At 46.0% G+C, this 27,605-nt stretch overlaps 2 protein-coding genes across 2 annotated transcripts in view; one reads left to right on the forward strand and one right to left on the reverse strand.

Annotated features, from left to right (window-relative positions):
- The window catches only part of WDR12 (WD repeat domain 12), a 92,925-nt gene extending 78,628 nt beyond the window's left edge, over positions 1-14,297 (reverse strand). The window contains exons 1-2 of the mRNA XM_088460722.1: positions 14,051-14,297; positions 3,446-3,540 (exon numbers count right to left, since the gene is read on the reverse strand). Of these exons, the coding sequence (XP_088316848.1) occupies positions 3,446-3,540; positions 14,051-14,091 (136 nt within the window). The 5' untranslated portion in view covers positions 14,092-14,297. The remainder of the gene's footprint in view (positions 1-3,445; positions 3,541-14,050) is intronic.
- A 155-nt stretch (positions 14,298-14,452) lies between these two features.
- CARF (calcium responsive transcription factor) overlaps positions 14,453-27,605 on the forward strand; it is a 308,136-nt gene continuing 294,983 nt past the window's right edge. Inside the window, exon 1 of the mRNA XM_088460719.1 lies at positions 14,453-14,540. Within this exon, the coding sequence (XP_088316845.1) occupies positions 14,462-14,540 (79 nt within the window). The 5' untranslated portion in view covers positions 14,453-14,461. The remainder of the gene's footprint in view (positions 14,541-27,605) is intronic.

The raw sequence follows: 27,605 nt of genomic DNA on the forward strand, positions 1-27,605 counted from the left end.
CGACCAACACTGGGCGAACTGCAGCAGGCGGCCTCCCACCCTGGGATCCCCCAAAGGGAGGCCCGGACCGTCAGGCCGCAGGCTTGTCATCTGGCTTGGGGGCCGGACGTCTGGTACTCCATGTCTGCTTCCGGGGCTTGACCGATTTCTTAGGGCCAGCCTGTCGAGGAAACGACTGTGGTTTGGGCCTGCCCTGGGCCCTAGATGACCAAAAGGACGATGGTCCAGAACCAGAAGGAGCAGCGGCCGACGGGAGACAAGCTGATTTGGCTGCCGCCAGCGTGGCCACAATCTTATCCAGATCCGGACCGAAGAGAACTTCTCCGGTAAACGCAAACGCCTCCAGACCCTTTTTGGAATCTGCGTCCGCCTTCCAGGATCGCAGCCACAAGGTGCGACGAGCAGCTACCGCTGCTGAAGAAATCCTAGACACCAGAGTACTAATGTCTAGGGCCGCCTCGTTGATGTAGGTGGCCGAATCACGGAGATTGCCAATCAACTCTGCCTGTTCGGCCGGACAGTCGGAATCAAAAGAAGCCTCTAATGAATCCGCCCAGCACTCCATCGCTCTGGCAACCCAGCAAATGGCCATAGCCGGCCGTGCTGCCCCCCCCGCAAGGGAATAAGCGGACTTCAGGCAGATATCCACCTTGCGGTCCGTAGCATCCTTAAGGGAAGACATGGATGGCATCGGCTATGTGGCACTACGGGCAAGACGGGTCACGTGAGAATCCACCTGTGGAGGGGATTCCCACTTTGCAAAATAATTATCCGCGAACGGATAAGCCACCGCCAGGCGTCTCTGCGGCTGGTATATTTTGCCAGGCTGTTTCCACACCTCCTCTAAATGGTCCACCAACTGACCCGAAAGAGGAAAGACTGTGGCATCGCCCTTCACATCTTTGAAAAAGGCATACTTAGATTTAGCCGCTGGGGGGACTTCGTCCTTAATCACCAAGGCTGTGCGGACCGCCCGAATAAGTCCAGGAATATATACTTTGGACTTAGCATCAGCGTCCTTAGCATGGAGAGGTTCCTGATCGTAAGGATCCAGAATCTCCCCATCATCAGACGTCCCCTCGTCATCCTCATAAGGAGCCGACAGACGCCACCGACCGTTTATGCGGCCGCATCACAGACTCCCCTTGCAACACATCCGACAAGTGCTGTACAGAACTCGTCAGGGAGTTAACCCACGCTGGCTCCTGAGAAACCGGGAGCGGGGAAATAGGGAGACTGTGGGGTACCACCAATTGTCGTGGGAAACCCTGCATGGGTGACGACACCACTGACTGCTGGGACAAACCCATCGGTGTAAACGCGGGCTGCGGAGCTAACTGGCCCACTAAGGCTGTAAGCGCCTGAGCGAAACAAGCCCAGGGCGGCTCCTGTACCGGTGCAGTAACCGTAAGAGGCCGCGCCATAGACAAACACTGCCGGCAGAGGCCCTCCGCGCTACCCTCCCCCTCCGCTAACGGTACTTTACACGTAGTACACTGTAGCCGGAGGGGAAAATCACTTTCAGACATGATGGCACCACGTATGTGACCCCTCTCACCAATTATATATTTAAGAGGCGAGAGACCACCCTGCAGCACCGCACCGCAAGGGCTTAGCAGAAAAAACAGGGACAGTATAAAACTGACAGTTTAGAAAAAAAAGTTACAGGCAGCAGCGCTAGCACAGTCACATACAATGCAGAGAAATAACAATTCCTGCACTAACAGCGCTGATCACTCAACTACGCAGACACAGGGCCTGGTAGGACACAGCGCTGCATACACAGACCTGACCACAGCGGAGGAGAGGTATGCGGGGGGACCCAGACCACAATGCTTCCAATGCAGGCTTCCAGCAGCGTTCACCATGCTTCTGAAAAGATGGCCGCCGAAGAGCAGAGAGAAGGCTGGCCTGGGGGAGGAGCGCTGACACAGGGCCAGTCAGCACAGTGCAGAGAGGGCTGTGTGCAGCGGGGGAGGCGTCGGCTGTGAGACAGGGAAGGCGCGCTCCCCTGGCATGCATTTAACCCCTGGGACGCCGCAGCGCTACCGCTCTGCTGCGGTCCGCTGTCCCAGGGGGTAGTGGAAGCGCAGGTTGGTCGCCTGGCTCCACGCTGCAGCCAGTCCCCAGGGAGCCCCCTGCCTGGGGACTTAGGACCATGTGATCAGCGGGGACCCCCCGCGGGACCCCGCTGCTTACCTCTGTCCCCCTTGAATCCGGCCATGGTCCGGAACATCTGGGGTCACCGCTAGCTGTGACCTCAGATGTCCACCAGCATCCCCGGATCAGTACCGGCGTTCTGGTACCGGCGGGGTGTAGGGAAGACAGCATGGACGTCAGGACTGACTGTCCATGCTGTTCATCCAGATGTGCAGCCACAGCTGCATGAAGAAAAAGCTTCAGGGGCTCTTCTAAGCCCCCCTCTAGCAGGTGCCTCCGACTCCGGCCGGGCACCAAACGAAACTGAGATGCCTTGGCTCGGGGGCGGGGTATAGGAGGGGGACCTAGTGCATCCTGGGAGGCTGAAAGCTTAACTCTTTGGTGCCCGATGACTGACGTCACACCTATACCCAAGGTATCCTGTGGATACCCTATGGACCCTGAAGTAGAAATTGCTATTTAAAGTAAGTAGTCTAGCTGATGGGAATGAGGAGAAACGTATAGGGGGACTAATCATAAGATTTAGGGGTCTATTTACTAAGCAGTGTTAGGAGACAGAGTGAAAGGAGATAAGGTACCAGCCAATCGGCTCCCAACTGTCATTTTTCAAACACAGCCTGTGAGATGACAGTTGGGAGCTGATTGGCTGGTACCTTATCACTTTTCACTGTCTCCTAACACGGCTTAGTAAATAGACCTCTTAGAGCAGTATCTATAGGACCCTAACCCCAATTCCTTTTATAAACGCTTACAATACATTTGGCTTTTATCTCCACAACTTAAACAAATGTTACAAAAGGGCAAAGCATGCCCATGGTAATCACCGGCCTCTCTTCTTGGGAGGATAGTTTGAAATGATAGATATATATATATGTTAATGAAATGAAGTTTAGACAGTATCCCCCGAGTGCTACCTCAATAGAAGGGTTGGATACACCCAGTAGCTCCAGGATACTCAGCCCTCAGTGACATGGAAAGCATGCACGTACTTCTATCCTTACCATAGGCACAGATGAGCCCCGATCAGCGTTACTGCCCCAGACCATGGCTCATACACTCCTGGTACCACTGAGCCCCCTCCTACCCCTGGAATGGTGAGTGTCTTTGGGGGGGGGGGGGGGCTCAGTGACGTATGAGCTGCTGTGGCTACGCTCCATATAGATGCCAGTCACAGAAGTGGCGCAGTTGTCTTTGGGCTGAGTGGGGGGCCTCTCTGACATGTGACCCCCCCCCCTGTCTCCCCTATGGACAGCCCTGCACGTACACAATACACTGACTGACATACCATTCTTGCTTTCAAGCACTTTGTTGATAATATTGCTGAGATCTGTTATTTCAGAATAAGCTGGAATAGAAAAAGGAACATCGTCGATTTTGTACCTAAAATAAAAGATGATAATCTCATTAGTGTAAAACATGTAATAAGTGTCAATTTTATACTTCTGGAACTCTAAATTGTATTTTAGGTATAAAATAGCTCTTATTTTGAGAACATATAAAGGCATTTACCATCTTTGCTAACATTACATTTATTAGTTTGTATATATGCTACAGCTACTTTCAGTAACATTACTTTATAGGATCCTTTCCTTGGTTTTCAACAAGATCTTTGTATCATTAGGTGTAGTAGTTACTCTTCATCACCCTAGGATACAACATAAAGCTGCTGACTGGATGCAATCATATCTAATGCTAAGTAAACAGTTTGTATGTCCATCATTTCCAAAATATGCATTGTATAAAGAGACACTAAAGGCACAAATCCACTAGGAGACTGGCACGATGACGACATTGTAATTGTGCAGTCGTTTGTCAGTCTGTGATGTGCCAATAATGAGCGAGCAGTCACTGGTCAGTCTGTGATGTGCCAATAATGAGCGAGCAGTCACTGGTCAGTCTGTGATGTGCCTATAATGAGCGAGCAGTCACTGGTCAGTCTGTGATGTGCCTATAATGACCGAGCAGTCACTGGTCAGTCTGTGATGTGCCTATAATGACCGAGCAGTCACTGGTCAGTCTGTGATGTGCCTATAATGACCGAGCAGTCACTGGTCAGTCTGTGATGTGCCTATAATGAGCGAGCAGTCACTGGTCAGTCTGTGATGTGCCTATAATGAGCGAGCAGTCACTGGTCAGTCTGTGATGTGCCTATAATGACCGAGCAGTCACTGGTCAGTCTGTGATGTGCCTATAATGACCGAGCAGTCGTTCAGTGTTGGAACATCAATCATCTGCAAACATGTTGAACCTGGCGATATTGTCAGGTTGTACAACATATTTGTACGATTATAACAAGAAATATGGGAAGAACTTACCTTTGTTACCTCTGTTTCTACGAAGTCCATAGGGTCCACAGGGTTGACCGTGGGGTATAGCTGAATCTGGATCCACAGGCACCATGCAGTTAAAGCTTTTGCTGCTCCCAGGATGCACTGGGTGTATCCTTCTCTATACCCCGCCCCCGAGCCACAGGCACCTCAGTTGGTAAGTAGCCAAGGCCGGAGGAGGAAAAAAACAGAGAGAAGGAAGACTGGAACACACAAGAACCATACTCACAGAAAGGGAGACGGCAAACCGGTGACCAGCCACAGAGCCCATATGAAGCCAGGTGCGTCAGGGCGGGCGCCCTGTGGACCCTATGGACTTTGTAGAAACATAGGTAACAAAAAGGTAAGTTCTTACCATATCTCTTGTTTTCTACTTCAGGGTCCATAGGGGGTCCACAGGGTTGACCTTGGGGATGTCCCAAAGCAGTACAACTAAGGGCGGGGATGCTCCTGTGCTCAAAGGAGAATCCGGCACTCCGAAGGATGCGTCCTGAGAGGTGAAGGTGGCAAAAGCATAGAACCTTACAAAAGGTCTAGATCAAAGACCACGTGGCCGCCTTACACAACTGAACAGCCGAGGCGCCACGGCTAGCAGCCCACGAGGGACCCACAGACCGAGTAGAATGAGCCTTAACATAGGTCGAAACAAGTAAACCCTCCTGTGCATAAGCCTCACAAATAACCAAATAAAGCCAACCGGCCAAAGTTTGTTTGCCGGCAGGTCAACCCCTCTTGTGAAAAACCAAAGAGGACGAACAAGGAATCAGACTTCCGAATGGAACTAGTCCGGTCTACATAAACTTTTAGAGCACGGACCACATATAAGGAAGCCTCACCAGCTGAGAGATCAGGTGACTGAAATGCCGGCACAACAATTTCCTGATTACTGTGGAACTTAGAAACCACTTTAGGTATAAAACCCGGGCAAGTGCGAAGTACTGCCCTGTCCTGGTGAAAAATCAGAAAAGGAGGACGACAGGAGAGCGCCCCCAATTCTGGTACCCTTCTGGCTGAAGCAATCGCCAGTAGCAAAGCAGCCTTAATCATCAACCATTTGAGTTCCACCGACTCAAGAGGTTCAAATGGAGGACCCTGTAAGGCGCGAAGCACCACCGCTAAAGCCCAAGGAGCCACTGGGGGAACAAAGGGAGGCTGAATCTTGAGAACACCCTGGAAAAAGGTGCGGACATCTGGCAGAGTAGCTATCCTAAGCTGGAACCACACGGATAGTACAGACACATGAACTTTCAAAGAAGCTACGCGTAAGCCTAGATCCAAACCAGACTGAAGGGACGCCAGAACTCTAGAAACACAAAATGCCTGAAGATCGTAGTTTCTGGACTCACACCATTGAAAATAAGTATGCCACGCTGTGGTAAATCCTGGCGGAAGCAGGCTTGCGCGCCTGTAGCATTGTGCTGATGACTGAGCTGGAAGTACCCCGGGACCTTAAGACGGATGTCTCAAGAGCCACGCCGTCAAAGACAGATGACCCAGATCCGGTTAAAGGCAGGGCCCCTGAGACAACAGGTCCCGACGTTGAGGCAGAGGAAATGGAACTTCAATGGATAGGCCCCGAAGATCGGAGTACCAAGAACATCTAGGCCAAGCCGGAGCCACCAGCAGAAGCGTCCCGCCGTCCTGTTTGAATTTACGGAGGAACCGAAGGCAGCAGCGATATCGGAGGGAATAGATACGCCTGTTGAAACGTCCATTTCACTGACAGCGTGTCAACCAGGCTTGCGCCGGCGTCTCTTGTCCTGGACCCATAGACAGGCAGCTTGCGATTGTGACGGGAGGCCATGAGGTCCACCTCCGGCAGTCCCCACCTGTCAACGAGTAGTTGAAATTCCTCTGGGTGAAGGGACCATTCCCCGGGATGCACGTTGTGACAGCTGAGCAAGTCAGCTTCCCAATCGAGAACTCCTGTAATGAAGACTGCCGAGATGGCCGGAAGGTGGCACTCCGCCCAAGACAGGATGCGTGACACCTCCAACATTGCTGCTTGACTGCGAGTCCCCTCTAGACAGTTGATGTACGCCACCATGGTGGCGTTGTCGGACTGAACTTGCACTTCCCTTCCTCGTAGAAAGTGACCAGACAACTGGAAGGCCTGTACATGGCCCGCAGTTCCAGAATGTTGATGGGAAGAACAGCTTCTTCCGCCGTCCAACAGCCCTGAAGTGAAAGTGGACTTGTCACTGCCCCCCAACCCCGGAGACTGGCATCTGTCATTAGCAGAACCCAGTCCGGGTTCCAAAAGGGGCGACCCTTGGTGAGATGAGATGTCTGAGGCCACCAAGACAGCAACAGGCGCACCTCCGGAGACAACACCAGCATCTGAGTCCTGATCTGGTGTGGTAACCCGTTCCATTTGGATAGAATCAGCCCCTGCAGGGGCCGATAAATGAAACTGGGCATACTCCACCATGTCGAATGTCAACACCATGGACCCCAGGAACTCTCATTGACGAGTGAATCGGCACCTGGGAACTCTTCAGAAAACTGCTCGCTCGTAGTTGTAGGGAGGAAGTCTTTTCTGGAGCCAGAAAGATCCTTTGCCGACGAGAGTCCAGAAGGGCTCCCAAATGAACCATCCTCTGTGACGGAATGAGGGAGGACTTCTTCCAGTTTATCAGCCACCCGTGCGCTTGCAGACAAGCGATCGTCAGGTGCAGATGTTGCAAAAGTACCTCCGGAGAGCCTGCCAGCAATAGGTCGTCGTCCAGATACGGCAGAAGCCGTATACCCTGGCTGCGCAGATGGGCAGCCATGACAGCCATAATTTTGGTGAACACCCTTGGAGCTGTGGAAAGGCCAAAGGGCAGAGCCTGAAACTGGAAGTGAAGCTGACATAAAGCAAACCTCAGATACCGCTGGTGAAGGTGCTATAGGAACATGGAGGTAGGCGTCCTGGATGTCCAGGGAGACCATATAATCCCCCAGTTCCATAGCCAGAATGATGGAACGCAAAGTTTCCATCCTGAATGTGGGCACTCTGAGGAACTTGTTCAACGATTTCAGGTTAAGGATAGGCAGATGAGACCCACTGAGTTTCGGAACCAGAAACAGAGAAGAGTAGTAACCCGTCCAGTGTTGAGAAAGCGTAACAGGAACAACGACCCCTGCTTTCAGCAAGGACTCTAAGGCTTCCTGAATCTGCAAGGCCTTGGTCTTGTCTTGAGAAAGACTAGTGCAGAAGAACTATTGGGGGGGGGGGGGTCTGTGACGGAAGGAAAGGGCGTAGCCCTGAGAGACCACTTCTCGTACCTAAGCATGCGTGGTACCAGCACTGGGCGAATTGAAGAAGTCAGCCTCCCACTCTGAGATCCCCCAGAGAGAGGCCCGTCCCATCAGGCTGAAGGCTTATCCTCTGGCTTGGAAGCAGGGCGTCTAGTGCTCCAGGCCTGCTTCTTTGGTTTAGGGGCAGCCTTGGTTGACGACTGCCTCGGGAAGGACTGACTCTTGGACTTACCCCGAGTACGAAAGGACCGAAGGCTGAGGTCCTAGCCTTAGAAGGCGCAGCTGCTGATGGCAGAAACGCCGACTTAGACTTTGCCAGGATATCAACAATTTTGTCCAGGTCAGGACCGAACAAAATCTCCCCATTAAAGGGTAAGACCTCCAGGCCCTTCTGGGAATTCGCATCCGCTCTCCAAGAACGAAGCGACAAAGACCGGCGAGCAGAGACCGCTGCTGCCGAAACTCTGGAGGTCAGAAGACTGGCAGCCAAAGACGCTTCTCCAATATAGGAGGTGGCATCCCTCATCTGTCCAACTAAAGCTCTCTGAACCTCCGGAGCTTCCTCAGGAAAGGTATCTTCCAGTACATAGGCCCAGCTCATAATGGCTTCAGCCACCCAAGAGATCACCATGGACGGACGAGCCACCGCCCCAGAGAGAATAAATGGATTTTAAACAAGTCTCCACTTTCCTGTCTGTGGGATCCTTTAGGGATGAAATGACGGCATAGGCAAGGTAGCGCTCTTGATCAAGAGAGTAACATGAGAATCCACCGCAGGCGGTGTTTCCCACTTTTTGCAATGACCTGCATGAAACTGATAACTAGATGCTAAACGTTTCTGCGGCTGGAACCTCTTACTAGGTGACTGCCAGGCCTCCGCCATATGATCAGTCAGCTGGTCAGATAAAGGAAAAACAGCCGAAGTCACCTTTGCCTGTTAAAATTTGGATACTTGGACTTAGGAGCCGGAGCATCATCATCTATATCAAAAATAGACGGCACCGCCCGCACATTAAAGGAAGATTTCGTCTCCACTTCCCGGGCAGGGGAATCCGAATCAGAGTTCTCAGGCAATTCCCCCTCATCCGAGGACACATCTTGGTCTGATAGCTGCGCAGACATCACAGTGCGTTTAGGCGCCTTCTGAGGCTTGTCACTACGCAACATAGTTTGAAAGGCTGAAGATGAGGCCGCCAAACTCTGGACTGAACGGGAGAACACATCCACCCATGGTGGTTGACCCGCCTGCGGGAGACCCTGGAAAGGAATGACGGACTGCTGTGTCACCGGAGGAGACTGAATATACATAGGGAACCCCGTATATGGATTAACAGTCTGAGACCCAGGGGGAAGACTGCAATAATTGGGGGATGGCTGGTTGGGGTAACCCCCTATGGGGGAGAGCAGTCGGGACAGCCAGACGGTCCGCGATGGAAGCCAGCACCAGAGAAAATACCGCCCAAGGAGGATCCTGTCACGAAGTTGGGGGGTTAGAGGGACCAGGTAGCTGACGGCACCTCACACACAGCCCATCCTGTGATAAATCCTCAATAATTTACCCCTGCAGCGCTGCGTCTGCAGGAGAACAGAGTGTGAGCCGTAGAGCGCTCAACTTCCTCATCAGACATGATAAGATATATATACACAGATATATATATATATCAACACAACAGGGAAGCTCAGAATGTACTCTTGGCGCACCCACGCCCACAAATATGGCACCGTGTAGCACACCACAGTATGTGACCGACCTCACAAATACATGAATTTATATAAGTGAGATCAGAGAAAAGCCCCCTCCCACATACACACCTGCCAGGGCTGTAGGAGAAGGAAAGGGATAGTCATAGACTGACAATAAGGAGAAATAAAGCACAGACAGTCAGCACTAGCAATAGTCATATACAATGCAGAAAGTTAATACTCACTGCACCTTGTCACTACAATCACCCAGCCCAGAGTCAGTGTCTGGGAGGGCTATAGTGCTGTGTACGCTGTCCTAGCAGGGGAGAGGTACACAGGGGGACCGGACTGCACACTGCCCGAGAGATCTGCGATGCTGCTAGGAAAGATGGCCGCCGGAGACCTCAGAGGAGGAGTGGCCGAAGGAGGAAGCAGTTCAGCGACGCCAGACCTAAGCGGAAAGGCGCGCTGAGCTGAGGGGAGGAGCCGCTAGGCAGGGAAGGTTGTCTCCCCTGCTAGCAATTAACCCCAGGGACGCTGGCTCCCGCTGCCGCATAATTCCTTGGTAGTCTACTGGTCCCGCTGGGTTTTCCTCCGGAGAGGGGGAGCCCGCCGCCACTGCTAGTGCCTCCGGTCTGTCCCCAGGGACCGGAGGCATGCGACTGCATAGACATGCGGGTCACCTCAAGCAGTGACTCGCGGCTTACCTGATCCCTGGCGCTCCGGCAGCAGTCATGGGAGTCCCCAGAGTCTAATACAGACTCTGGGGTGCCTCCGCGATCCCCAGATCTGTACTGGCGTCGCGGCGCCAGCGGGATGTAGGAGCGGTAGCTTGGACATCTAATGGACAATCTGATGCTGCCGCTCTGAAGAGTCATTTAAAAAAAAAAAAAAAAAAAAATTAATTAAAAAAAAACCCTCTAAAAATAAGCTTAGGGGCTCCCTGCGCTAAGGGTGACCTGACTCCGGCCGGGCACCAACTAAAACTGAGGTGCCTGTGGCTAGGCATAGAGGAGGATGGACAAAGTGCATCCTGGGAGCAGCAAAAGCTTTAACTGCGTGGTGCCCGTGGATCCAGACCCAGCTATACCCCAAGGTCAACCCTGTGGATCCCCTATGGACCCTGAAGTAGAAAGAAGTCTAAACAACCAGCGGGAGCGCATATCGCTGGTCGTTTTAGACTTTTTTAAACAATCTGCAAACGATTACGTTATCGTTCAATCGCTCAATTTAATAGTCTAGTGGATGTGTGCCCTTACAGATCATTGTCCCACTTGTGTTTGTAGAGAAACTTTATTACATAGTTACAAATTAAAACCAGGTGTACTTAAATGTACAAAACACAGTGTGCGCCTATATCACATTTAAAAGAATGTAAAAAAGCACTAATCATAAGTATACATTAGACAGAACTGAGGCTACACTGAAAGGAAAAAGGGAAATCATCAGGATACTTAGAAGCCTATTTATCATTAAATATTTGCAGCATATTCCCCTTGGAAACAGGTGTTTTCGGGATCACACAAATATTTAGTATCCCCCAGATGTATTATTGAGGGATCACCGCTGATATCTGGTGCGGCCTTTCCATTCCTGACAGCAGCCACAACCTCCATAGTGTTCTATGGGGAATACGCCCCATCTCTGCGGCTTCTGCTGCAAGTGTACGGGTGCTCGCCTGACCACCCGTACAGACAGCACGATGAGCAGATATATCCGCCATTGGCTGCACAGCACAGCCGACGCAATATGTCTGTGAACACTGGCCGACGCACACACAATATATTTATCGACCAATATATCTGCCAGTGTGTACCCAGCATTCACGTCACATAAAACATCATAGCAGACGGACAAATACAAACACCAATATGCTCTAAAGGTGCTGAGACTAAATTTGCAAACATCACATGAATTTAATGTACATTAGTTCTCTCTCAAAGAAACGTTAAGAGCCACCCTGGTGAAGAGCTGGAAGCAGAGAAATAGCGCCCCCAGATTCGGGTCCATCGTATCAGAGGCGGCAGATAGACTAAAAGAAACCTCCCTGGTAAAAGCAGTGATACAGTAGCCCATGCTCAGACGGTTAGATCTAAAGTGAACTGGTCTGAGAGACCTCTGACGTCACAACCACGTGACCTGCGACGGTAGGGGGAAGAGCAAGGCTCAGATTGGGACCTAAAGTGTCCCCTCGCTGGCTCGCTTTGCACGTCACAGGTTACTATTCCTACTATGTCCACGTGAATAGTAAAACTGCAAGCTCACCGGCCTTGCCCCTCCACCTGACGTCAAAGGTCCATAGTTGCAAAGTCCACTTATAACAAGCGAAATTGGGCTTGTTTTTTTTTTTATCCAAGTTACTTGGTTCTTTTTTTTTTTTTGATGGCTGCTTGTTTTGGGCTAACTAGAACATTACTTGTTTAAACGATCAATGTAAGTTACATTTTCCCATATGTCAGTTATTTTGTTTTGAGGAGTTTGTTTAAATTACCCTTTTGTCCTGCACGTTACCACGCAGAGGGTCTGGTTCAACAGTGCGCTGCTAATTGCAGATTCCCATTGTATGGGAATCTGCGCAGGACTCATTCTGTGCATGTGCAGAATGGGTCCTGCGATATTGCACAAAGGCCCCTGAATGTATTTGCCTGCTTGACAGGCAGAGGCGTTTGCGGGGTGTGGCGGAGACGGCCTGTGTTCCAAGAAATGGGGGCTTCTTGCCCCCGTTTTATGCGTTCCCGGAGACAGGGGCACATTGCATTCACAAACGTAGGGTTCCTGGCCTTGCATGCACACAGGACCTGGCCAGGCTGCGGTAAGCTTCAGCTACCGCAACCTGACCACACGTGCAACCATCACGACCAATGGTCGCGATGGTGATCCTAAACTGCAACCTAGGTCGCAGCGCTGGGATCGGAGGTGCAGCCAGGTGGCATCAGACACCTTCTGCTGCATTTGCATTTTAGCAAGGACGGAATTGCACAGCTGCTAGTATGTGGCCCCGAGTGCCCTGCACAATGGCGTCTATTCATAGAGCAGAGAGAAGACATGTTCTGCAAATAAATCTTTATATGTATTTTAATAAAATGATCAATAAAGTTTGTGGTTTTCATTAAATCGATCCCCCCCCGTACCACCATATTAGGTTGGACTGGACTGATTTTTCATTTCAGAGTTGGCAACACTGCAGAGGTCCATCCACCCACATCATCCATGGTCAGAGGGTCCATCCACCCACGGTCAGAGGGTCCATCCACCCACATCATCCATGGTCAGAGGGTCCATCCACCCGCATCATCCATGGTCAGAGGGTCCATCCACCCGCATCATCCATGGTCAGAGGGTCCATCCACCCGCATCATCCATGGTCAGTGGGTCCATCCACCCGCATCATCCATGGTCAGAGGGTCCATCCACCCGCATCATCCATGGTCAGAGGGTCCATCCACCCGCATCATCCATGGTCAGAGGGTCCATCCACCCGCATCATCCATGGTCAGAGGGTCCATCCACCCGCATCATCCATGGTCAGAGGGTCCATCCACCCGCATCATCCATGGTCAGAGGGTCCATCCACCCGCATCATCCATGGTCAGAGGGTCCATCCACCCGCATCATCCATGGTCAGAGGGTCCATCCACCCGCATCATCCATGGTCAGAGGGTCCATCCACCCGCATCATCCATGGTCAGAGGGTCCATCCACCCGCATCATCCATGGTCAGAGGGTCCTTCCACCCGCATCATCCATGGTCAGAGGGTCCTTCCACCCGCATCATCCATGGTCAGAACGTCCTTCCACCCCCATCATCCATGGTCAGAGGCCTCAGCAGCTGGGACTGACCCCATAGACTCATGCATGAAGCTATTAACCAAACCACACAAACATACATCTCTTCACTTCTCAAAATATCTTCCAACCCGACATCTCCGCTCTGCACAAGATCTGCGTCTCTCATCCCTGCGCATTACTTGTTCCCATGCACGGTTACAGGACTTTTTTTCGGGCTGCACCCACCCTGTGGAATGCCCTCCCACGCACAATAAGACTTTCCACTAGTTTCCAAACATTCAGGCGTTCCCTGAAAACTCACCTCTTTAGACAAGCTTATCAGAGTCCAGGACCGCCCACCTAACCTTTTATAGCTCCCTATCTAACTCTCTTCTTATAGTAAACACCTATCACATCTTCTCTTTCTTCTATTTTACTTCCTCCTAACCCTAGGCCAACTTTCCAGTGTGATTGGATTATACAGCCCACCAAGAACATCTGCAGTCGGGCTGGACCTATTTGCTATATATAGCACCTACCCTTGTGTATCAACACCTATTTCCTTAGATTGTAAGCTTGCGAGCAGGGCCCTCTTACCCTTATGTATGTATGTCTTGTACAACCCAGTAATATGTTAATGTTGATTCAAATTGTAAAGCGCAACGGAATTTGCTGCACTATATAAGGAACTGATAATAAGTAATAGATAGAACACTATGCAGGGGGGGGGAGATCTGCTGCAGCCCCTCCATCTTACATCCTAGTGAGCCTCAGTCTTTTCCCACTAACACCCTGTAATACACATGTCCCTGATCACTGTGAGAGGCGCAGACACCAGCTCATAGCACCATGTGACCCCCCGCACTCACCTCTCATCCCGTGTGAGGAACCGCGCCAGCACCTGCGCCATGATGCGGGATGCACACACACACACACACAGCCCGGATAACGCTGCTGCCCTATGCAGGGATCACCGGAAGCCAGCACCACGTGTGTGACGGAGCAAGCCTGAGCGCCGAGTGCAGGGATGCACAGCGACTCGTTAGGTCTAGGCCACCCCCCCAAATACTGAAGGGGATCTAAGCACTCCCCTAGTGCTAGCACCGTGTATAATGTGCGCTGTCAGTGCGGAACATGTTTGTACGGTGACCCCGTCTTACTGAGCACACCCTCAGGTGTCATTTTCATCACAGGGCCCATGTGCCCGATCGCTGATGCGTTCCAGTTGGCTTCCGGATTGTAGAGTTTCCGGTTTGCGTTCCATGGGGAGGTCAGAGCGTATGCGCGGGCTCTGTGCTCCTAACTGCGCATGCGCCGGTGGCCGGTCTCCATGGTGGTGCCTGCGAAAGCCAAGACGAGGTTGAGTAGACTCGTTCTGAATGTTCTCCCTTTGGGTGGTTCCCTCCCCTTCCCCCATCTCCGCGCTATGGTGCCCAGCGGCCGGCGGGATGTTCCCGGGTCTTCCCATAGCGCGGGGCTGTACCCGGGTCACAGCTGCCAATAGCGCGGGGCTACAGGGCTCATGGTGTAGTGTTATACAGAACATGGCGGGGAGGGGACGGGAGGCTGCGGCGGTGTCTTCCTCCTCCATCTACATTCCCTCCTGTATACACTATACATCATGCAGGGTTATATACACTATACATCATACGGGGTTATATACACTACAGCATGCGGGGTTATATACACTATTCAGCATGCGGGGTTATATACACTATACATCATACGGGGTTATATACACTACACATCATGCGGGGTTATATACACTATACATCATGCGGGGTTATATACACTACACATCATGCGGGGTTATATACACTATACATCATGCGGGGTTATATACACTATACATCATGCGGGGTTATATACACTACACATCATGCGGGGTTATATACACTACACATCATGCGGGGTTATATACACTACACATCATGCGGGGTTATATACACCACATCATGTGGGGTTATATACACTATACAGCATGCGGGGTTATATACACTATTCAGCATGCGGGGTTATATACACTATACAGCATGCGGGGTTATATACACTATACAGCATGCGGGGTTATATACACTATACAGCATGCGGGGTTATATACACTATACATCATGCGGGGTTATATACACTATACATCATGCGGGGTTATATACACTACACATCATGCGGGGTTATATACACTATACATCATGCGGGGTTATATACACTATACATCATGCGGGGTTATATACACTACACATCATGCGGGGTTATATACACTACACATCATGCGGGGTTATATACACTACACATCATGCGGGGTTATATACACCACATCATGTGGGGTTATATACACTATACAGCATGCGGGGTTATATACACTATTCAGCATGCGGGGTTATATACACTATACAGCATGCGGGGTTATATACACTATACAGCATGCGGGGTTATATACACTATACAGCATGCGGGGTTATATACACTATACATCATGCGGGGTTATATACACTATACATCATACGGGGTTATATACACTACAGCATGCGGGGTTATATACACTATACATCATACGGGGTTATATACACTATACATCATGCGGGGTTATATACACTACACATCATGCGGGGTTATATACACTACACATCATGCGGGGTTATATACACTACACATCATGCGGGGTTATATACACTACACATCATGCGGGGTTATATACACTACACATCATGCGGGGTTATATACACTATACAGCATGCGGGGTTATATACACTATACAGCATGCGGGGTTATATACACTATTCAGCATGCGGGGTTATATACACTATACAGCATGCGGGGTTATATACACTATACAGCATGCGGGGTTATATACACTATACATCATGCGGGGTTATATACACTATACATCATGCGGGGTTATATACACTATACATCATGCGGGGTTATATACACTACAGCATGCGGGGTTATATACACTATTCAGCATGCGGGGTTATATACACTATACATCATACGGGGTTATATACACTACACATCATGCGGGGTTATATACACTATACATCATGCGGGGTTATATACACTACACATCATGCGGGGTTATATACACTATACATCATGCGGGGTTATATACACTATACATCATGCGGGGTTATATACACTACACATCATGCGGGGTTATATACACTACACATCATGCGGGGTTATATACACTACACATCATGCGGGGTTATATACACCACATCATGTGGGGTTATATACACTATACAGCATGCGGGGTTATATACACTATTCAGCATGCGGGGTTATATACACTATACAGCATGCGGGGTTATATACACTACACATCATGCGGGGTTATATACACTACACATCATGCAGGGTTATATACACTACACATCATGCGGGGTTATATACACTACACATCATGCGGGGTTATATACACTACACATCATGCGGGGTTATATACACTATACAGCATGCGGGGTTATATACACTATACAGCATGCGGGGTTATATACACTATTCAGCATGCGGGGTTATATACACTATACAGCATGCGGGGTTATATACACTATACAGCATGCGGGGTTATATACACTATACATCATGCGGGGTTATATACACTATACATCATGCGGGGTTATATACACTATACATCATGCGGGGTTATATACACTACAGCATGCGGGGTTATATACACTACAGCATGCGGGGTTATATACACTATTCAGCATGCGGGGTTATATACACTATACATCATATGGGGTTATATACACTATACATCATGCGGGGTTATATACACTATTCAGCATGCGGGGTTATATACACTATACATCATACGGGGTTATATACACTATTCAGCATGCGGGGTTATATACACTATACAGCATGCGGGGTTATATACACTATACAGCATGCGGGGTTATATACACTATACATCATGCGGGGTTATATACACTATACAGCATGTGGGGTTATATACACTATACAGCATACGGGGTTATATACACTATACATCATGCGGGGTTATATACACTATACATCATGCGGGGTTATATACACTACATCATGCGGGGTTATATACACTATACATCATGGGGGGTTATATACTCTACATCATACGGGGTTATATACACTATACATCATACGGGGTTATATACACTATACATCATACGGGGTTATATACACTATACATCATACAGGGTTATATACACTATACATCATGCGGGGTTATATACACTATACATCATGCGGGGTTATATACACTACACATCATGCGGGGTTATATACACTATACGTCATACGGGGTTATATACACTATAGTATACATCATGCGGGGTTATATACACTATAGTATACATCATGCGGGGTTATATACACTCTACAGCATGCGGGGTTATATACACGCTACAGCATGCGGGGTTATATACACTATACAGCATGCGGGGTTATATACAGCATGCGGGGTTATATACACTATACATCATACGGGGTTATATACACTATACATCATACAGGGTTATATACACTATACATCATGCGGGGTTATATACTGTATATACATCATGCGGGGTTATATACACTATACATCATGCAGGGTTATATACTGTATATACATCATGCAGGGTTATATACACTATACAGCATGCGGGGTTATATACACTATTCAGCATCCGGGGTTATATACACTATACATCATGCTGGGTTATATACACTATACATCATGCGGGGTTATATACACTATACATCATGCGGGGTTATATACTGTATATACATCATGCGGGGTTATATACACTATACATCATGCGGGGTTATATACACTATACATCATGCAGGGTTATATACTGTATATACAGCATGCAGGGTTATATACACTATACAGCATGCGGGGTTATATACTGTATATACATCATGCGGGGTTATATACACTATACATCATGCGAGGTTATATACACTATACATCATGCGGGGTTATATACACTATACATCATATGGGGTTATATACTGTATATACATCATGCGGGGTTATATACACTATACAGCATGCTGGGTTATATACACTATACAGCATGCGGGGTTATATACACTATACAGCATGCGGGGTTATATACACTATACAGCATGCGGGGTTATATACACTATACATCATGCGGGGTTATATACTGTATATACATCATGCGGGGTTATATACACTATACATCATGCGGGGTTATATACTGTATATACATCATGCGGGGTTATATACACTATACAGCATGCGGGGTTATATACTGTATATACAGCATGCGGGGTTATATACTGTATATACATCATGCGGGGTTATATACACTATACAGCATGCTGGGTTATATACACTATACAGCATGCGGGGTTATATACACTATACAGCATGCGGGGTTATATACACTATACAGCATGCGGGGTTATATACACTATACATCATGCGGGGTTATATACTGTATATACATCATGCGGGGTTATATACTGTATATACATCATGCGGGGTTATATACACTATACAGCATGCGGGGTTATATACTGTATATACAGCATGCGGGGTTATATACTGTATATACATCATGCGGGGTTATATACACTATACAGCATGCGGGGTTATATACACTACAGCATGCGGGGTTATATACACTATACAGCATGCGGGGTTATATACACTATACAGCATGCGGGGTTATATACACTATACAGCATGCGGGGTTATATACACTATACAGCATACGGGGTTATATACACTATACATCATGCGGGGTTATATACACTATACATCATGCGGTGTTATATACACTATACATCATGCGGGGTTATATACACTATACATCATGCGGGGTTATATACACTATACATCATGGGGGGTTATATACACTATACATCATACGGGGTTATATACACTATACATCATACGGGGTTATATACACTATACATCATACAGGGTTATATACACTATACATCATGCGGGGTTATATACACTATACATCATACGGGGTTATATACACTACACATCATGCGGGGTTATATACACTACACATCATGCGGGGTTATATACACTACACATCATGCGGGGTTATATACACTATACGTCATACGGGGTTATATACACTATAGTATACATCATGCGGGGTTATATACACTATAGTATACATCATGCGGGGTTATATACACTCTACAGCATGCGGGGTTATATACACTCTACAGCATGCGGGGTTATATACACTATACAGCATGCGGGGTTATATACAGCATGCGGGGTTATATACACTATACATCATACGGGGTTATATACACTATACATCATGCGGGGTTATATACTGTATATACATCATGCGGGGTTATATACACTATACATCATGCGGGGTTATATACTGTATATACATCATGCGGGGTTATATACTGTATATACATCATGCGGGGTTATATACTGTATATACATCATGCGGGGTTATATACTCTATACATCATGCGGGGTTATATACACTATACAGCATGCGGGGTTATATACACTATACAGCATGCGGGGTTATATACACTATACATCATGCGGGGTTATATACACTATACAGCATGCGGGGTTATATACACTATACATCATGCGGGGTTATATTCACTATACAGCATGCGGGGTTATATACACTATACAGCATGCGGGGTTATATACACTATACAGCATGCGGGGTTATATACACTATACAGCATGCGGGGTTATATACACTATACAGCATGCGGGGTTATATACACTACAGCATGCGGGGTTATATACACTATACAGCATGCGGGGTTATATACTCTACATCATACGGGGTTATATACACTATACATCATACGGGGTTATATACACTATACATCATACGGGGTTATATACACTACACATCATGCGGGGTTATATACACTACACATCATGCGGGGTTATATACACTACACATCATACGGGGTTATATACACTACACATCATGCGGGGTTATATACTCTACATCATACGGGGTTATATACACTCTACAGCATGCGGGGTTATATACACTCTACAGCATGCGGGGTTATATACACTATACAGCATGCGGGGTTATATACACTATACATCATACGGGGTTGTATACACTATACATCATACGGGGTTATATACACTATACATCATGCGGGGTTATATACTGTATATACATCATGCGGGGTTATATACACTATACATCATGCGGGGTTATATACTGTATATACATCATGCGGGGTTATATACTCTACATCATACGGGGTTATATACACTCTACAGCATGCGGGGTTATATACACTCTACAGCATGCGGGGTTATATACACTATACAGCATGCGGGGTTATATACAGCTTGCGGGGTTATATACACTATACATCATACGGGGTTGTATACTGTATATACATCATGCGGGGTTATATACACTATACATCATGCGGGGTTATATACTGTATATAGATCATGCGGGGTTATATACTCTATACAGCATGCGGGGTTGTATACACTATACAGCATGCGGGGTTATATACACTATACAGCATGCGGGGTTATATACACTATACAGCATGCGGGGTTATATACACTATACATCATGCGGGGTTATATACACTATACATCATGCGGGGTTATATACACTATACAGCATGCAGGGTTATATACACTATACAGCATGCGGGGTTATATACACTATACAGCATGCGGGGTTATATACACTATACATCATGCTGGGTTATATATACTATACATCATGCTGGGTTATATACACTATACATCATGCGGGGTTATATACACTATACATCATGCGGGGTTATATACTGTATATACATCATGCGGGGTTATATACACTGTACATCATGCGGGGTTATATACACTATACATCATGCGGGGTTATATACTGTATATACATCATGCGGGGTTATATACACTATACATCATGCGGGGTTATATACACTATACATCATGCAGGGTTATATACTGTATATACAGCATGCAGGGTTATATACACTATACATCATGCGGGGTTATATACTGTATATACATCATGCGGGGTTATATACACTATACATCATGCAGGATTATATACTGTATATACATCATGCGGGGTTATATACACTATACATCATGTGGGGTTATATACTGTATATACATCATGCGGGGTTATATACACTATACAGCATGCGGGGTTATATACACTATACATCATGCGGGGTTATATACTGTATATACATCATGCGGGGTTATATACACTATACAGCATGCGGGGTTATATACACTATACAGCATGCGGGGTTATATACACTATACAGCATGCGGGGTTATATACACTATACAGCATGCGGGGTTATATACACTATACAGCATGCGGGGTTATATACACTATACAGCATGCGGGGTTATATACACTATACAGCATGCGGGGTTATATACTGTATATACATCATGCGGGGTTATATACACTATACATCATGCGGGGTTATATACTGTATATACATCATGCGGGGTTATATACACTATACAGCATGCGGGGTTATATACTGTATATACAGCATGCGGGGTTATATACTGTATATACATCATGCGGGGTTATATACACTATACAGCATGCGGGGTTATACACACTATACAGCATGCGGGGTTATATACACTATACAGCATGCGGGGTTATATACACTATACAGCATGCGGGGTTATATACACTATACAGCATACGGGGTTATATACACTATACATCATGCGGTGTTATATACACTATACATCATGCGGGGTTATATACACTACATCATGCGGGGTTATATACACTATACATCATGGGGGGTTATATACTCTACATCATACGGGGTTATATACACTATACATCATACGGGGTTATATACACTATACATCATACGGGGTTATATACACTATACATCATACGGGGTTATATACACTATACATCATGCGGGGTTATATACACTATACATCATACGGGGTTATATACACTACACATCATGCGGGGTTATATACACTACACATCATGCGGGGTTATATACACTATACGTCATACGGGGTTATATACACTATAGTATACATCATGCGGTGTTATATACACTATAGTATACATCATGCGGGGTTATATACACTCTACAGCATGCGGGGTTATATACACTCTACAGCATGCGGGGTTATATACACTATACAGCATGCGGGGTTATATACAGCATGCGGGGTTATATACACTATACATCATACGGGGTTATATACACTATACATCATACAGGGTTATATACACTATACATCATGCGGGGTTATATACTGTATATACATCATGCGGGGTTATATACACTATACATCATGTGGGGTTATATACTGTATATACATCATGCGGGGTTATATACTGTATATACATCATGTGGGGTTATATACTGTATATACATCATGCGGGGTTATATACTCTATACATCATGCGGGGTTATATACACTATACAGCATGCGGGGTTATATACACTATACAGCATGCGGGGTTGTATACTGTATATACATCATGCGGGGTTATATACACTATACATCATGCGGGGTTATATACACTATACATCATGCGGGGTTATATACTGTATATACATCATGCGGGGTTATATACACTATACAGCATGCGGGGTTATATACTGTATATACATCATGCGGGGTTATATACACTATACAGCATGCGGGGTTATATACTGTATATACATCATGCGGGGTTATATACACTATACAGCATGCGGGGTTATATACACTATACATCATGCGGGGTTATATACACTATACAGCATGCGGGGTTATATACACTATACAGCATGCGGGGTTATATACACTATACATCATGCGGGGTTATATACACTATACAGCATGCGGGGTTATATACACTATACAGCATGCGGGGTTATATACACTATACAGCATGCGGGGTTATATACACTATACAGCATGCGGGGTTATATACACTATACAGCATGCGGGGTTATATACACTATACAGCATGCGGGGTTATATACACTATACAGCATGCGGGGTTATATACACTATACAGCATGCGGGGTTATATACACTATACATCATGCGGGGTTATATACACTATACAGCATGCGGGGTTATATACACTATACAGCATGCGGGGTTATATACACTATACAGCATGCGGGGTTATATACACTATACAGCATGCGGGGTTATATACACTACAGCATGCGGGGTTATATACACTATACAGCATGCGGGGTTATATACACTATACAGCATGCGGGGTTATATACTCTACATCATACGGGGTTATATACACTATACATCATACGGGGTTATATACACTATACATCATACGGGGTTATATACACTACACATCATACGGGGTTATATACACTACACATCATACGGGGTTATATACACTACACATCATGCGGGGTTATATACTCTACATCATACGGGGTTATATACACTCTACAGCATGCGGGGTTATATACACTCTACAGCATGCGGGTTATATACACTATACAGCATGCGGGGTTATATACACTATACATCATACGGGGTTGTATACACTATACATCATACGGGGTTATATACACTATACATCATGCGGGGTTATATACTGTATATACATCATGCGGGGTTATATACACTATACATCATGCGGGGTTATATACTGTATATACATCATGCGGGGTTATATACTCTACATCATACGGGGTTATATACACTATACATCATGCAGGATTATATACTGTATATACATCATGCGGGGTTATATACACTATACATCATGTGGGGTTATATACTGTATATACATCATGCGGGGTTATATACACTATACAGCATGCGGGGTTATATACACTATACATCATGCGGGGTTATATACTGTATATACATCATGCGGGGTTATATACACTATACAGCATGCGGGGTTATATACACTATACAGCATGCGGGGTTATATACACTATACAGCATGCGGGGTTATATACACTATACAGCATGCGGGGTTATATACACTATACAGCATGCGGGGTTATATACACTATACAGCATGCGGGGTTATATACACTATACATCATGCAGGGTTATATACTGTATATACATCATGCGGGGTTATATACACTATACATCATGCGGGGTTATATACTGTATATACATCATGCGGGGTTATATACACTATACAGCATGCGGGGTTATATACTGTATATACAGCATGCGGGGTTATATACTGTATATACATCATGCGGGGTTATATACACTATACAGCATGCGGGGTTATACACACTATACAGCATGCGGGGTTATATACACTATACAGCATGCGGGGTTATATACACTATACAGCATGCGGGGTTATATACACTATACAGCATACGGGGTTATATACACTATACATCATGCGGTGTTATATACACTATACATCATGCGGGGTTATATACACTACATCATGCGGGGTTATATACACTATACATCATGGGGGGTTATATACTCTACATCATACGGGGTTATATACACTATACATCATACGGGGTTATATACACTATACATCATACGGGGTTATATACACTATACATCATACGGGGTTATATACACTATACATCATGCGGGGTTATATACACTATACATCATACGGGGTTATATACACTACACATCATGCGGGGTTATATACACTACACATCATGCGGGGTTATATACACTATACGTCATACGGGGTTATATACACTATAGTATACATCATGCGGTGTTATATACACTATAGTATACATCATGCGGGGTTATATACACTCTACAGCATGCGGGGTTATATACACTATACAGCATGCGGGGTTATATACAGCATGCGGGGTTATATACACTATACATCATACGGGGTTATATACACTATACATCATACAGGGTTATATACACTATACATCATGCGGGGTTATATACTGTATATACATCATGCGGGGTTATATACACTATACATCATGTGGGGTTATATACTGTATATACATCATGCGGGGTTATATACTGTATATACATCATGTGGGGTTATATACTGTATATACATCATGCGGGGTTATATACTCTATACATCATGCGGGGTTATATACACTATACAGCATGCGGGGTTATATACACTATACAGCATGCGGGGTTGTATACTGTATATACATCATGCGGGGTTATATACACTATACATCATGCGGGGTTATATACACTATACATCATGCGGGGTTATATACTGTATATACATCATGCGGGGTTATATACACTATACAGCATGCGGGGTTATATACTGTATATACATCATGCGGGGTTATATACACTATACAGCATGCGGGGTTATATACTGTATATACATCATGCGGGGTTATATACTGTATATACATCATGCGGGGTTATATACACTATACAGCATGCGGGGTTATATACACTATACATCATGCGGGGTTATATACACTATACAGCATGCGGGGTTATATACACTATACAGCATGCGGGGTTATATACACTATACATCATGCGGGGTTATATACACTATACAGCATGCGGGGTTATATACACTATACAGCATGCGGGGTTATATACACTATACAGCATGCGGGGTTATATACACTATACAGCATGCGGGGTTATATACACTATACAGCATGCGGGGTTATATACACTATACAGCATGCGGGGTTATATACACTATACAGCATGCGGGGTTATATACACTATACAGCATGCGGGGTTATATACACTATACATCATGCGGGGTTATATACACTATACAGCATGCGGGGTTATATACACTATACATCATGCGGGGTTATATACACTATACAGCATGCGGGGTTATATACACTACAGCATGCGGGGTTATATACACTATACAGCATGCGGGGTTATATACACTATACAGCATGCGGGGTTATATACTCTACATCATACGGGGTTATATACACTATACATCATACGGGGTTATATACACTATACATCATACGGGGTTATATACACTACACATCATACGGGGTTATATACACTACACATCATACGGGGTTATATACACTACACATCATGCGGGGTTATATACTCTACATCATACGGGGTTATATACACTCTACAGCATGCGGGGTTATATACACTCTACAGCATGCGGGTTATATACACTATACAGCATGCGGGGTTATATACACTATACATCATACGGGGTTGTATACACTATACATCATACGGGGTTATATACACTATACATCATGCGGGGTTATATACTGTATATACATCATGCGGGGTTATATACACTATACATCATGCGGGGTTATATACTGTATATACATCATGCGGGGTTATATACTCTACATCATACGGGGTTATATACACTATACATCATGCGGGGTTATATACACTCTACAGCATGCGGGGTTATATACACTATACAGCATGCGGGGTTATATACAGCTTGCGGGGTTATATACACTATACATCATACGGGGTTGTATACTGTATATACATCATGCGGGGTTATATACACTATACATCATGCGGGGTTATATACTGTATATACATCATGCGGGGTTATATACTCTATACAGCATGCGGGGTTGTATACACTATACAGCATGCGGGGTTATATACACTATACAGCATGCGGGGTTATATACACTATACAGCATGCGGGGTTATATACACTATACATCATGCGGGGTTATATACACTATACAGCATGCGGGGTTATATACACTATACAGCATGCGGGGTTATATACACTATACAGCTTGCGGGGTTATATACACTATACATCATACGGGGTTGTATACTGTATATACATCATGCGGGGTTATATACACTATACATCATGCGGGGTTATATACTGTATATACATCATGCGGGGTTATATACTCTATACAGCATGCGGGGTTGTATACACTATACAGCATGCGGGGTTATATACACTATACAGCATGCGGGGTTATATACACTATACAGCATGCGGGGTTATATACACTATACATCATGCGGGGTTATATACACTATACAGCATGCTGGGTTATATACACTATACATCATGCTGGGTTATATACACTATACATCATGCGGGGTTATATACACTATACATCATGCGGGGTTATATACTGTATATACATCATGCGGGGTTATATACACTGTACATCATGCGGGGTTATATACACTATACAGCATGCGGGGTTATATACTGTATATACATCATGCGGGGTTATATACACTATACATCATGCGGGGTTATATACACTATACATCATGCGGGGTTATATACTGTATATACATCATGTGAGGTTATATACACTATACAGCATGCGGGGTTATATACTGTATATACATCATGCGGGGTTATATACTGTATATACATCATGCGGGGTTATATACACTATACAGCATGCGGGGTTATATACACTATACAGCATGCGGGGTTATATACACTATACAGCATGCGGGGTTATATACACTATACAGCATGCGGG

The sequence above is a fragment of the Taudactylus pleione genome, unplaced genomic scaffold (genome assembly GCF_031769625.1).
Source record: "Taudactylus pleione unplaced genomic scaffold, aTauple2 ptg000976l, whole genome shotgun sequence".
Lineage (NCBI taxonomy): Eukaryota > Metazoa > Chordata > Amphibia > Anura > Myobatrachidae > Taudactylus > Taudactylus pleione.